General features: G+C 38.1%; 1 protein-coding gene across 1 annotated transcript; it reads right to left on the bottom strand.

Moving 5' to 3' along the window:
• Positions 1-1,804: 1,804 nt before the first annotated feature.
• LOC106173819 (uncharacterized) lies at positions 1,805-11,746 on the bottom strand. The gene is made up of 5 exons (XM_013555068.2): positions 11,605-11,746; positions 7,299-7,632; positions 5,976-6,015; positions 4,341-4,583; positions 1,805-3,507 (listed from the first exon to the last, which is right to left on the bottom strand). The coding sequence occupies exons 2-5, from the start codon at positions 7,629-7,631 to the stop codon at positions 3,188-3,190; spliced, it is 936 nt and encodes a 311-aa protein (XP_013410522.2). The 5' UTR covers position 7,632; positions 11,605-11,746; the 3' UTR covers positions 1,805-3,187.
• Between the last annotated feature and the right edge of the window lie 4,659 nt (positions 11,747-16,405).

Here is a 16,405-nt window from a genome sequence, read left to right as displayed (position 1 = left end):
AACTTCAGTTTTACATGGTGGTAAGGCAACTGTCAATATTGACCATTCGTGTCGGCCTGTCAACCAGACCTGTAACGTTAACTCATCTGGGGCAGCTTGCTGTACTCGATGGTCTTTGTAATAGATTATATATGCTGTGCTGTGTAATGGCAAATTTTGATTTGGGGGGGGGGGGGGGGGCACAGCTGGTACCCCCCCCCCCCCAACCACCCACCCAACCACTCATCTACTAGGAGGTACCCCCTTCTCACACAAACAAAAAAGGGTTTCATGAGCAAAATAATCCAAAGCCAAGCAATTTTTCATCCCAGTTGTCCTCGTCCAGTGTTTTATAATTTCCTAGGGAAGGGAGGCATTTTTCATTATTTTTCCCCTCCCCCCCCCTCTCCACACACACACACGCTCGCACACACAACTAATCAAAGTTCTGGGCCCTCCATTGGTGTGGTTATGCTTTCCGTTTGTTTTTCGCCATGGGATGTAATTTAGATACATGTCATTTGTTTAGGAACCCACGTCGCTATGGGGTATTGACTAATATTGATTATTTTCAACAACCACCTGTGGAAAGTACAATATCCAGTAAAGGACAGCGAGGAAGCGCTGTCTGGCTGTGTATTAACACCGCTCCTTTAAGTCGTCTGTACATGTACTTCAGACACATTGTCACAAGAAAGAGTACGTTTGAATTACATGTATGACCAAACTTCTATTCTTTGACGAATAAAGCGTTTTATTCGTTCAAGTAATATTGAAATGTCATACAAAAGTTGCCAAAATATACGTTGAATTCAAATAGATTACATATATTCTGAAATAATCCTAACTGTATACATTGTATGTGCATTTTGATTGTTTCTGAATATTTTTGTATATATTAAAGAAGCATGGAAAGCAAGATTACATCTGTGTCCATGCCCTGTAAGAGTGCTACAACAATTTTTACACAACCCAAATGAAATCCACTTTGCAAAAAAAAAAAGACTTTAAATCTGCACCTTCTTCTTCTGGTCGTAATCTTGACCCACTCCGTCCCTCTAGTTCGTAAGGAAAATGAAGGAGATAATGAAACTGTCCAGTGAAAGTTTCTGTTATTTGGTATGTGTAATGGGGCGATTGAAAAAAAAAGAACTAGATATGAAATAAGATCTAAATGGTATTGATATCATCTTTGGTAACTAACAGAGACCTTAAGATATGAACTTCTCTTTATTTATGTTTATTTGTCCGAAAAATGATTAAATTCCGGTGAAGTAACTTCATTTATTTGAATGTGTTGAAGTTGATTGTTATATCTATAGCAAAAATATAATAAACGATGCATATATGTTTATGGAAAAAAGACGGGGAAATATATCTGATGACAACAGTCAGCACATGTAATGACCTTGAAGTGTCTACTCTGTAACGGAAGATGGATGCCACTGTAAATGGCTGTACAACATTAAAGGTCGCGTAAATATTTTATTCACTCGTCAAAATATTTGTGTTAAACCAGTTTTATTTTCCGCGGTGAAGATAAAACACCAGGTATTTATCATTTATTAAACGTCCTGCATCCCTGATCCATCTCTGTCGAGAATCATTTTTACATGCATGTTTTCCTTCCAACAAAGGGGTAGAGAAGACAATAGAGTGAATAAATTATTATTTTGATTACTTTGATAATACATGTTTAATATTTCAACCTAATGTTTATACAAAATGCATCGATATATTAAACATTTATTTTAGTAATTGTTTCAAGTTGGCATTTCATTTACTCCCAAAAGCACGAGCCTGTCAGGACACACTACAAAGGACGAGAAGAACTACCGTTTATTTCTCTTTTTTGAGCGTATGGAATGGCAATGATACAGGGCCTACAGAACATTCTACTTGCTGCTGCCTAAAACGAACCCCAAGCGAAATGTCAACATTCAGCTGATCTACCATGCGGCCAGTAGATCAACACGAACTCCACAGTGTACGCTTGACTTATACGATTCACAACAGAGTGAAGAGTGTGGCTATATCGGCCTTAAGGACTAACAGATCCGTGGATCAAATATGGCCAACCCACTTGAAAGCTTGCCGCATAATGCCCTTACAGACACTTACTAGATTCCCCGCGAGTATTATGCGCCAAGCTATCAAGTGGGTCGGCCGTATTTGTTCTGTTAGTCTGCAGATCAACTTTGGTTGTGAATGCGCCATAATTCTGTGTGAATGCCCATCGACCAATATTAACCCTGGGAGAAATAGTGTTTTATTAAATAATTGATTTTTTTCTCCAGTGTAAATATAGTTTTGTTACAACTATTTGGTGCTCAAACCAGGCTCCAAATAATATCACATTCGATGCCAAAATAGACAACTTCACAATGTAGATCTTTTTAGACAGTATTTTAATAGGTCTATTATTATTCAACTGGACCATACTTTACTGAGTTCCTAAATTTTTTCTCAATCCAATTGTATCTTTTAAAACTTTTTAGTCTACTAAGTGCATGTTCCATGATCAGTAACCTCCTCCGTAGATCAAGTCACGTAGTTCAAGGTTATTATCCCCTTGGTACTAACATGACACTATGGTTGCCACATGTTCCATCATTCCAGACGTGATTGATAATATTTGAATAATGGTAGTCTTTAGATCGAGTGCAATGTCCATTGGTCTTGTCGACTAAATATTTAATGGCTATAATATGTCGTTGAATATTTAATATCTTATAGCGACCAAAGGACACAGAAAGATCACCAGTGTTAAATTGTGACAGCTTCGGTTTCACAACAGTATTGGTCTAAACTTTAAGAACAAAAATTCGGCCTATTTCAATTTAAAATAAATCCGTGCCAGTCAATCTTAATAATTAAGATAAACATTAGTCTCGTTAAAAATATCCGAAAAACAGTTTACTTTTTTGTCATTTAACGAAGTTGCTTGACCATAATGCGATTGTCTTTAGTAATGTTTTACTATCTCTGGAGCATGGGCGGTTATTTGGCCCATGACTGGAGACAGTAATTCGTTGAGGTATCAATATATCAAAACCAATAATCATTTATGGTGGGTTAATCATTTCATAAATCCCTTAAACCTCTTTCACAAATCCCACTTTGCCAAGTCGGCAATCCGATTTCAGCCGTCTAAGCTTAGCTCAACAATTGCAGACTTATTTTTTCTTTTTGCGAAAACGGTTCCAGATTACTGACAGGTCACTCCAGCGTCCTCGCCATGGCCACAGTTATGAGTGCCCCATCCGTTATGGCCGCAATTTCCTATTTCAGTCTCAGTGCCGGTACACGCAACGTTATCCATCCATATTTGACCAGATCCTTGCCCGAAATACGCCGATTGGTGCTGTATGGCCGAGCTGTGGGGTAGACCTAGGCTTCTGCACAGCACCTGCGCGTTCGTGTCGGTCCAGCCGTCATCGCATACAGTCCCCCACTGGCTGCTGTAATAGACCTCGACGCGCCCTGATGTGGACGTCCCTCCTACTAGGCGGTACTGGTACGTTAGAGCTGAAAGGACACATGTGAAGATGTGTTAAGACAAGGCTTAATTTAAACTGGAAGTCGGTCCAACTGGAGTGATAACATGAACGACCGGAATGATTAAGCAAATTTACAAATATCTGACGTTTCATTTTCCTTATGCCCGATCTGCGATGCAGTACTCATATGGGCTGCATTCACTGCAAATTTGCGTCGCCCAAACATACTACCATGTATCAGGTATCACTTTAGCAGACCGTATGAATGTGATTTTAACGCAAGAGAGCAGATCTATCAGCGCCCGATCACCTTGCTTACAATGGATGTTGGTTGGACAAGAAAGGGATTTGCAATTGGCTTTTCCTTTTCCTGAGCTATTGGCTATCAGATTGCTTTTTTTGAGATGGGATTGTGGGTAGAATGTTAAGTAGACCCTGTTTGTCCGACAATACAGCCTAAATTACGTCACGTCTGGGATTGTTTGTACTGTCAGGGTCCTACATGAAAGAAGACAGCAAGTCCAATTTCATTTCACGTTTGATTGTGTGTCCAAAGCGTTATAAATAATAATTAATTTCCGGAATATAGCCCAATAAATGAACGGCTGTGTTTGACGGCCGTTTTTAAATTTGGATTAAAAAGAGACAATGCTGTAGGTTAATTGCCCGAGCGAGAGATCGAGCCTTCTATAGTGAGGCACAAATGGCCCAGATTCAGTTACGAAACATTTGTCAACGTTTTTAACCAACATATGTAGGAAACTAGATATGGCCAGCATTAATCTTCCTAATATCATGACTCCTCCCCAACTTTATTATATTTATAACATACAGTAGTTAATTAATCAGTGCTGTACTCACGAGGTACGCATTCCGTGGATCCAGTCGATGAAGTCGTCTCTCCCGATGGACAGTTCGTGCACGTTGTCTGGCCGGTTGTGTCCGTGTACGTGTTTAAAGGACAGAGGTCACAACCGGTCATTCCGGCCGTAGGCTGAGCTGACCCTGCCGGACACTCAGTACAGGTCAGTTGACGTTCCCCGTTTACGCACCAGCTGCAGGACTGGGAGGCCCCCGAGCTGTAGGTTCCGGGCGGACACAAACCTGAAATCATTAAATACTGAGATTAAAATATTACAGAATGTGGTCTATTTGGACAGTTTGTTCATGCTTAGGAAACCCAATGTGTAGTCCTACTTAGACCCTGTTATTGTACATGTAATTAGGTATCTATTCAAAAATGGTCATCTCTAAATGTTCTTTGCAATTGCTGGTTCAATGCACAATATTTTTATGTGATATTGATATGCAACATGTTGTATTACTTGTTAGCTTAAGAAAATAGCCACATGCACGTCCCCAAGGTCCCAGCGTGTCAATTTTACATAATCCAAAGTCTAGTATTTTGGAGACAGCAGAATTTTGTAAAACACGGACTGAATTTGGGAATTGCGAATAAATCGCTTTACAAAAACAGAGCCATAAAGGGTATCAAAAAATTAGTTCGGCACGCACAATTTTGAAACAGGCCCGTATGTAGCAGTATTTAAATCAATTTCAATTCTCTGCTCTTGTTGAAGTATCCCTTACAAAATTGACATTTTAGGTCAAATCAAAACATTAACTTGTACAACTATGCACACAACAGATGTATCTAATACCGATATGTTTTCCTCCACTTTATAACAAAATATAATGGACGCAAAAAAAGTGCATGGCAACTGGTATCTGGGTTAAATATCGAACTTGGAGACTACTTTATTGTAAATTCATACCAAAACACCACCGTTGATAATGCTGTTGAGATAATATTTCCTCAGTGATAAATCATAATGATATCGAACGTTACAGCACTGTGAAACCAAAAATGGTCGATTTTCATGTATTATTCTATAAAATATTTCTACGTACATATGTATGTAGTTCACTAAGCATGAAATTTGTCAGGGAAAGAAAAGATGGATTTTGGAACTCTGATCTGCACCAAGTTTGAAAAAGTTGGCACTTAGGTGCGTTAAGACCTTCAAATAGAAGCCAAGTATCAAGTGCGCCGACTTCTTTAATTACCCCCCCCCCCCCCCCCCTTATTGGCTTTCGTTGTCCTTGGGCATATCAATGTAATGTCTGAATTCTTCTAAATGATGTTTGGCATTGAAAAAAAAACGATTTCGGTTGGGAGTGGGAAGCATTTTTGACGTAAATCGTATCTGAGTAAATATTTTGACTGATCCATTTTTTGTCTCAAGGTGAAAAAAATCAACGGTAATCGAATATAACATAGGGTTCTCCAATAAAATCAGCTGAGCCTATTGTTGAAATTGACGTTCTAAGAGCGTGATATCCGAGTGATTTCCATTCAAAATAAGACCAAGGACAAGTTAAGAGTTACTAATAAGGGCTATGGGAGGTCTCATTGACTCGAATGATTATATTGAACAAACGTTCGACCCTACTAAAACTCTTTTTTATTTTCAATCAAAAATCTTATAGTTTTACCTGGCTGTGTGCAAGCAGTGGCAGCCGCTTCATTGGCGGCCTGAAATTGAAGCAATGAAAGCGTTTTCTTATTATCACTACATGTACATGTAGTATCATATTACAATTAGATAACAACCAATGAATAAAATATCAATCTCATAACTAGGTGCAACATTACGCCACATAATTCATTTACCTTTACTCTTATTACTTGTATACCTAGTGGAATATGGGATGTTATTCACGATAATATAATGTGTATATATTATATATCAAATTGTCGAAGACATTAAATAATTCACAATTACTTTGAGTAACTTTACTGTAAAAGTTATGTCTTTGTCTGAAGTTCGTTTAATTCTCTATATCCCCTTTTTTCTAATACAAAGTGTAAAGTCTAAAGAGGTTATAAGTTATCTTGTTTGGTAGTATAGAACTATGGATTTAGTTTAAGAAGCCTTTGTCTTGGTCTGTCTGTCTATCTGTTAGCAACATAATGCAAAATTTGTGGAGGGATTTTGATGAAATTTTCAGGATAGGTCAGAAATGGGCTAGATATTGATAATGATTAATTAATTGTTAGTTAATAATATGTTAAACAATTAATCAACTAATAATGAAAAATGAGCTGATTGATAAATTAATTATTAATGAGAAATAAGCTAAACAATTAGTGAATTAAAAAATAATTGATAATAATGAGAACTGAGCTTCCTTTCCAAAGGTCTGCGTTGTCTGAGTGGCTTTCTAGTCATATACATTACATTGATAACCAACTAGCTATTAAAGAGATATCACATTGGTCATATCCGTATGGTTGCAAGTAGTCATCTATTAAATATTAGACAAAGGGCCCGGTTGTTGTTTTATTGAGTATCCACACAACAGAGGCGACCTCGAGGTCCATTGGTTTATTGAACAAATTGTACTATCGTGTGCTTCATCGATTGTAATATTGACTGAACACCTGGACAATGAAGAACAATGGGAAGATTTTTTTTTATAAATCAATCAATTGAGCATTTGTCCTATAATCAAACGTATTCGATAGGCTGATGCCAATTTACATTTTTTTATGTATTTTGAACAAGGCGCGGTTTCCTCTTATAAATAATTAAAGAAAATTCAGTTTGGTTAAATGTGAAAAAAACTACGCTAGATTTGGTGACACTAGATTAGAGCAATTGATTGTAAACAGTGCAAATCGTTGAAATACAGCTTAAGACTGATAATCAGACAGACAGACAAATCGATCATCCCACTCACATAACACGGAAAGAGAAGGGACGGGAAGAGTGAAAGAGAGGAGGGGGAGATAAAGAGAGAGAGAGTTCGACATACTCTTTCATAGTGCAAAAACTGCGTCCCGTTCTGTTGTACGTAGAATGCGTATTGTCCAGCTTCTTCCGCATTAATGTGGCAAGCGACGGAGCCGTTCGTTAACGTTTCCACATCCAGCGACACGCAGTCAGTCCTGCTCTGACAAACTGTCAGGCATTCGATCCTTGATCGAACCAGAGTCGTTGCTGTTCTGTATGTTTCTGGTAACATAAACCCGTCGCTGCAGCCACTAGGTCTGTAGAAGAATCCTGCAGCAATACTAACAGCAGAGTCCGTTGTGGAAACAAGGGCTGTTGCGGCTGCGAGAAAAAAAGCAACGCCAGCAGACGACATTCTGAAAATGAACAAAAAGGAAAGCCACATGTTAAAATAAGAATAGATATGGCTAAACTTTCTGTAAATTGTATTTTAGAATACTTTACAAGAACCTTAAGCGAATGTTTAAATATTTTGAAAATAAGCGAATGAGGTAGAAAAAATGCATCATCCATAAAAATCATCATAATAGCCTTTTTCTTCAGTGACCCGTCGTCGTAATGTGCGAATCCCATATCTATATACAACTTCACGAAATTAGAAAGAACAACCAGCTACGGTTTTATCTGTAACGAGAAATGGATTCTTTCTTACGTAAACCACGGTTCAAGCACAAACAACCGGCGGCGCTGTCCTACATGTATTTCGTGTAGAGCCGCGATACCCATGAATACACGGAATTATCGTCAGCTCCAATCATGGTAAGGCTGGGTCACACTGCGCTTGCAACCTTTTGGCAACCTCTTTGCAACCACAAAATCTGGTGGTCGCTTGCGATCACTTTGCGACCTAATTTGCATATTTTGATCGGCAAGCAGTTGCTAACCGGTTGCAACAAGGTTACAGTATGGTATCTGCAACCTCTTACAGACAATCTTCAAGTCAGAGGTTACTAGTCGCACACCGTTAGGCGAGCGATAAACAACCTGTCAGCAACCACTTGGAGACTGAAAACCGGTTGCAGGACTGTAGCGATCGCTTGCCAACTGGTAGCAGCAAGGTTGCACAGACTATATATATTTTATAAGTTGTGACGATAGCTACCTTCTCTTAAATTTCCCTCTCGGATGACAACAGAGGGAATATTTTAAACATTATTATACAACGATTGGATCCGTTCCGTAGCAGCTTCAAATGATTAAATATTTTGAATATTAAAGTATGATTCTGCTATGAGATTCTGTTATAACGTCACAGTCGATTTCTGTACTACCAATATTGTCAAACTTACAATAATAAATAAGAAATATATTTGTACTATATATTGGCATTTATATCAAACCAGTGGTGTAATAAAACACATATTTGGATGTTTTTTCAGCCCTATTAATGTAATAATAGGCATGCATAGTTTCTTTTTTCAATACTTGGTATCTTTGAGGTCGCAAGGCCTGTGCAGTTACGGTCACACTGAACAAAAAACCTCCTTGCGACTTGCAACTGTCACCGGTTGCAGAAAGGTGGGCGACAAATTGCAACAACTCGCAAAGTGGTCTCCAAATGAACGCTGGGTTACTATCCGGTCGCGCCGGTTTTCGGTGCAGCACCGAAAACCTCCTGGCGACCGAAAAGCCTATTTGTGGTATCCAACCGGTTGCTAAAAGGTCGCCGACTGCTTAGCAACTGATTTGCGACCGATTGTGTGGTTTTCCCTTTGTCTTTGTAGCCCCAAGCGTTACACTTACAATACAACATCTTTAAATAGTGAAGGATCCTGCGCGTCATCAATTTGTTTCCGTCCTTGTGGTACGAATTCTAAGTACTGGGAGGAAGTTAATTTGTATTTATTTGACCTTCTTTATATTGGTGACACTGTTTTACTGTTATAAAAATGCCTGACAATTAAATTTATTGTAAAAAGTATGAATCAAACTTTGCTATTTACTTTTTTCTCTGCGCCCGCCTATTTGCTTAATTTTTCTTCCATTGTGACTTGGCACATTATGACTTGGCAAATTAAAGAGTAAGATATTTCCGGCTGCTTTAGTCATTAAAAATGTTTCCAGTGAATTTGACAACAATAGTTGTCAAAAATTAGCCATGATATAGGAATGGATAAAAAAATAACAGTTTATCGTTTACATTGTGATAATCATTATTGATTGTTTTGGCACTTTATTTGATTTGTTTTTAAAGTCGTTCAATTGTTGGTTATAGAAAAACTCGTTTTCCTTTTAAAAAAATCAACTAATTCTTCTTCCTCTTTAATAGTAAATTTAGCCTCCCTGTCTCCTCCGCGTTCATCATCTTTCGGTTGATCCTCTTCGTGGGAAGCAAAGTCTGTGTTGGAACTTTGTGAAGAACTTTCTTCACGGGCATTTGCTTTCTCAAAATACATTCTGGCCACCCTTCCCACGCTGTTGGATGACATACTGGGGACTGAAGACACGGGCTCAGCGGCTTCTATTTACAACACTTTTAGTCAAGTATGGTGGCTGATAGGGACTCATACATTTATTTATTTTATTGAAAAAAAAAAATACTTATGAAAACCTTGTAAATAAATTTAAAAGGATGACAACAAATACAATCTACGTTTTAACTGAGAAATAACGATTTTTGTCAAGGTATTTAGAAAGCCTTAATGGCATGATATAAATGAAAAATATATTTATATATTTAGTGGCCACCATCCTACGCTTATTTTATCACGGTTGCTTGCGACCTTCTCGCGACATGTTTTCGAGTGCATGCGAGCTGTAAGAAACCTGTCAGAGACCAAGCGACTAAAGACCGTTAATCGACCATGAAGTTTCAACTGCAACCTCCTTGCGACCTGCTGCCCACCGCTTGCAACCGGTTAGTACCCTGTTTGCAACTAAGCGACTAAAGACCGTCAATCGACCGTGCAGTTACAGGTGGTATGCGACTGGTTTTAGTCTGGTTACAGCGACCTACTGGCAACCAAGAGGAGACCTATCGGCAACCTCTCAGTTACCAATCGTTTTCATTATCAGTCGCACTGGTTGTCGGTGCAAAAGAAATGGCCTTCGTGTGTCAACGATCGCAGGCGACCTGTTTGCAACCTAATGCGACCACTTTAAAACCTAGGGCAACCTCCTTGCGACTGAGGTTGCAAAGAGGTTGCCAAAAGGTTGCAAGCGCAGTGTGACCCAGCCTGTAGATGTATATGTCATACAAAACACTCGTCGCCGAAGTTTTAAGCGAAATAAAAGAGTTCGACATCATATCGCCAATGTATCTCTTATATTTCGCACCGAGCTCTGGGACTAGTGTTTATATAACAGTGGAGCTTAAACAGGATAACATGGCTAGGGGAAACATTACGCAAAATAATTAATTCATTTCTATTTGTATTTACTTTATACCTAGCGGATTGAGGGATGTCGTCAACGCCAATATGTATATATGTAATATGTTTCACTGCATATCTGGTATTGCTTAAACCTATTGAGGACCAACTACCCTGTAATGGATACGTATAACGAATGTGTTGAATTCCTCTGAAAAATCAATTTGGATGGTCAGATGCTGATATTGTTATAGTTTCACTGAACTCTAACAGCTTCATGGCACTCCCACAGTGAGTGCTTCAGCGAAATCCAGAGTTTGTTTCAGAAAAAAATACTTTTTTTAAGCCTAACATTTTTATGTAATGCATGCAGGCCTTGGTTCAGTCTCTATTGAAAAGAAATTCTAGTAAGCCCATGGAAGATTGCACTGACGATTGTGCCTTCACGGAAAAATACGTATCCACGTATTGGCGGATCTTAACGCTTTCAACATATGATTTTATTTTCTCAAATGGCATAATTAGTCATGAAAAAAACCTATCTATCGTTGTGCTATACGTGTGACAGTACAAATTTAAAACATATGCGTCTGAGTAGTAATCAAATTCCTGTATCAATACTACATGATTTTACACCAGAGCACGCTTGAAACTGTGCTGTTTAGTATTAATTTTTAAAATCTCATAACAGAGGTTCATGAATAACTTTGATAAATTAAAAAGGCGGTAAAAAGAATAGTGCTACCCATCGGTCACAGAAAATAAAATTCAGTTAGTAAGTACTTATTTCACACATGAGAACATGAGCGTATTAATCACAAAAACATTTCTCCTCCTAACGGACCTGTCATGTTCACAGAACATTATAACCATCAAAACACAAAACACTAAGGAGGACGTGACTCACCAAAATGATCTAAGTAAAAACAGAAAAGAAAAACTAGGAAAGAAAAATTCTACAGGAAAACATCCTATAATTTCCAAAGAGATACCATATAAATATGAAAAAAGACTTACCTGCTATAGTTATAGTTGTCTATGTTTTGACATCAACACATATACCACCTCGTAACAAGTGATTCATGCGCGGCGCTCTGGCTAGCGGTTTGATCTGCCGGAGAGCTGGGAGAGATGTGCACGTGATAGGCAATTAGAACAGAGCCACAGCCTATGCCTGTGCTTATTTGCCGATATAATGTCCCAGCAAAACAATGCACGCGACATGTCAATGACAGTGCGTAGCTGCATGATCATTGAAATCAATTTTTGATTCACGGCATCAATATTAATGATTTTCAACACACCTTGCCCTCTAACAAGCATAAATTATTTATATGGGAGGGGTTTTGAGAGAGAGAGAGAGAGAGAGAGAGAGAGAGAGAGAGAGAGAGAGAGTCCGTCAGTCATTTTTAAACAAAATCTGGACTCTGTTAGTATTTTTTCTATTAAGATGTCTGTGTAAAGGGGGTAGTTTGGGGGTAGGATCTGAGCAGAGAGATCATCATTTTGCCCAGGAAAAGATATTTGCTGTATATATGGATCAACACAGCATGCAATTGCTTTGTCAAACATCGGAGGATGCTGGTCAACCTCGTTTTATTCATTTTTCTTTTTTATTTATGAAAAGAAGAAAAAACATATTAAATAGGGTAGTAAGTAAATAATGAATAGATACAAAAAACATACAGACGGACTTACGGTCGGATGGAAAGACAGACAGAGACGGATACACAAATAAATAGTTATAGATCGATCTAGAAGTATATAATAAAGCTGAATTTCAGTTTGTCCCGTTTCTCGAGGTGTGTATATATATATATATATATATATATATATATATATATATATATATATATATATATATGGTATTCAGTACATGAATCTCGCAAAAAAAAAAGGAAAAAATTATTGGAGGGTACGTGCAATAAGAAAACAACAACAATAGCACGTGATCGCCTCATGAATTGCACATGGTGGCTAAAGCCCCCTTTACACTGGAAGGCGTCCTAGCTTTCTGCGTTCAGTAGTAGGCCCCACGGCCCCGTTTGCAAGTAAAAAAATAATTTATGTGCCGACAACTGGTCGATCATTCATTCTGCAACCAAAGCGATGCTTGTGCCTCCTTTCTACGATGAATAAATATTAAAACAAGTTGAACATGGTTGCACAAAGGTCGCAGAAAGGGCGCTGTCCAGTGTAAAGTGGGTTTAAATGGCACAGTTTTCAAAATTTCCCTGGCTTTATTCCTTCCTGTTTTAAAAGATAGCTATAACAAAAACAGGTTACTATCTTTTTGGGCGGTAGAAATATAAAAATCCTTTAGCCCGTGGCCACATATATCCATTTAAGATCATAAAAAATAATACTAACAGGTTTGAATGAAATGTTAGCTTTTACAGGGACAGGCAAGTGTATTAACTCACCTAATATTGATGGCATGAGTTGAGTACGCGTGCACTGGACAATGATTTCCAATTACCAATACGTGAACAGTTCACGGCTGTGTGAATGACTCTGCACTCTCCTCAAAATACCCGCACCTAAACTTTGGAAGGGCTGAAACAGGCTGGCTAATATTTTGGACTGTTGTTTGTGTTGGGAAATGGGACAGAAAGAGTTATAATCCATATGGACAAGAAAACATGTATGAGAAAAAAATATGCCTTTGTCTTAAAACACATTCTCAAATTGGATGGGTCCAATATTCAAAAAATGACCTTAACAAATTTACCTGGGTGGTTGATGATATAGTGCTTTATCTTACACGTATCCCATAGGTTATCGATTTTTAAAAAAATTAAGAAAATTATGATGGCGTATACAAGCGGTAGATATTACAAAATATCAATGCCCGTCAATAAAACTGGACGATCTAACGGTCTATAAGATCTATCTAAGCGCTTGCGAATTTCAAAGCAATAAACAGTAGACAAATAGACGCGTTTATTTCATAGCCATCGAATATCAGTAAGCGGAGGTCCAACCGTACATTTTTTTACTTTGAAAGGGGGAATAAAGAAAAAAACTGAAACCCGAAACGATCAATAATTTTATTCCAACCATTTTTAAACACACTCCTCTTGCTAAACTTTGTGTCCAACAACTGATTCGGATTTTTAAGGCTTCACGTCTTTGACGGATGAAATGAGGAAGAACCGAAAGAGGGAATAGTCACATTATGCTCAAACGCCAATTTGACAAAATATTTATTGAAACCATTATGGGACAAATGTCAAACATCATTTGTGAAAAGGTCAGCAGTAAATCCAATAATCAATATATTGATATGTCCAATTTGTCGAATTATATCAATATGTATTTACAGCGTGAATTAAGCAACACGGATAAAATAACAGCGAAAAAAAAATGAAAAGATCGTTTGCTGGAAAAAGGCTCTTGAAACTCTTTTTAACTCTGCTTCTAAGCCATTAAAGTGGCATTGTGCCAGGGTTAGGCCCATTTTATTTAATATTCGTATACGATCATGATAAATCATTAATTATTGAATTGTACAGAATATTCAAACAATCTTTCTCTCTCTCTCTCTCTCTCTCTCTCTCTCTCTCTCTCTCACACATACACGTGCCAACAACACACACACTAAACGACCTTTTGGTACATATAAGTGAATAGATACATTTGCAATTCTATCTGTCAATCCCGATCTCTAGCATTTGTGTCATAATGGATATCTTTAATAGAATCAATATCTATTCTTTATATGTTAGTCCTCGTGAACATTTAATTGATGTAGAACGAATAAACGGACATCTTTGGGGAATGATAATCATTATATCTGTCATTGATATGCCAAAAGCTGTATCTGTACTCGTGAAACTAAAGCAGCTGTTTAAGCCATCTTGCGTGAGCGATTGTACTGTGAAGTGTTACATTTTCTCGGGGAAAATACCGATATCGACAGCTGTGACGTAGAAGGTGTGTGCTTACCTTCACGAGCCACAGAGTTTCAACAGCACGGGCGCGTAGATGATTGTCATCCGAAGAATGAAATGAGCTTGCTGTTTCTATTTCTTTAAAAATCTGAACAATCCATATTTTTATCATTCTTATTACTCTTATTACAACTCTTGCTTTTTTCAACTGTAAAAATGTAAATACATATCTTACCCATTAGAAAAAATTAACTAAAATGTCCAATTTCGCCAAAAATCGTTTATAAACTCTGCAGATCAATAATCTATCAGAGAGATTTTCAGTTTCCAGTCTAGACGACTGCCCCGGCGTCTCAGCAATTACATAATTGTTGATAAAAGTCAATTCAAGTTATATAGACTGACGTCCGATTGCCGGACTTCGATTTGATGGCGAACGCCGGTACCGATTTTATTGATTCTTCGTATACATGAGCACAATAATAGGGACGTTGATACATTGATGTGGACAACATTATACTTCATACCCAAGAGCGATTATATACTGTCTCGGTTTAGCAGCAAAAGTCACTGGCGACCCAGAATTTTGCTTCAAGAAGAAAATTTTGCCGATCGAGCGAAGCTAGGCAAATATACAATAGCATTTTTTGTACAAATGCAAATTCTTGTGTATTTTCGACTGGGATATTTTTTCTTATTAACAAAGAGTGGAGATACTTCCGAAACTAGAGGGCGCATGCCTGACCCCCCTCCCTCCCTTTCCCCTGATCCGACATTGTAAGATAATTGTGTAAACATCAAATGATGCAATATTTTAGTAAATACTATGTTAGAGACATAATGGAATCACACTGCTGCCTTTGTTTCAGTTTTCCCACGGCAACAAAGAAAATTTGCAGTACTGTTGACTCAATCAATTGATTTTACGTAATATACCGTAGATGTACATGTCATTTTCTGGTGTCATTTTCCGTCAACTTTTACCTAACTAGTTCGGAAGGAACAAATTCGGCGCGAAAAATTACAAGGAAATACACTATTTTCGTGTTGTCGAAGACTGTCCAGTTCTTTATGACCAACTCTCTATCGCATTTTCACCTCAATAATCTGAATGGATTGTAAACATAAATACATAAATGCTAGTGAATACCGTTTTGATCACTTTAAGGCAAGAACAGATTTCGTTTAACTGCCAAGATGAAACCAAATTCTTAGCCAAAGTCGCTGTCTTTGCTTTGGTTGCAGAATGAATGCTCAATGATCGACCAGTTGCCGACACGTCAAGTAACGGGGCCGTACTACGGGACGCAGAAAGGACCCCGTCCAGTGTAAAACCCCCTTTACGCTGGACGGCGTCCTTTCTGCGTCCCGTGGTACGGCCCCGTTTGAGAGTAAAATAAATAAATACTTACGTGCCGACAACTGGCCGATCATTGAGCATTCATTCTCATTCTGATTCTGCACCCAAAGCGATGCTTGTGCCTCCTTTCTACGACCACAGCAATGCCAGTTTCATGATCACACAGAGGAGGCAGAAAGAACGCCGTCCAGTGTAAAGGGGGTTTTAAGGACGCTTTAATAGTTTGGGTTGAAGGAGGGAATGAAGATGAACTTTTTCTTCCACTGTTATTTTAGCCGCGACCGTCCCATTTTTGGATCCACACATGCCCAAACACGAATTCAAAAAGTTATTCAGCATTCATGGTATTTATTTAAACATTTTTTCGCTTATTTTTATCACAATGCTGCGCATTTTGGTTTTGAAGGCAACGTGTGTTAAAAGTTAGAAGGCACACCTTTCGCCAGTTTATTGTTATCTATTCAAACAAAACACTGCTAATTATCTGGCGAGACAAAACATTCTTCACTGTGCAAAACAGGACTGGTTTTTGGGGTGAGGAAACCCCAATATTCCGTGAGAAACT

The sequence above is a fragment of the Lingula anatina genome, chromosome 4 (assembly GCF_051362555.1).
Source record: "Lingula anatina isolate TDL-2025a chromosome 4, LinAna3.0, whole genome shotgun sequence".
NCBI classification, from domain to species: domain Eukaryota; kingdom Metazoa; phylum Brachiopoda; class Lingulata; order Lingulida; family Lingulidae; genus Lingula; species Lingula anatina.
Note: the sequence above shows the minus strand (reverse complement) of the source record. Positions and strands in the feature narration are given on the sequence as shown.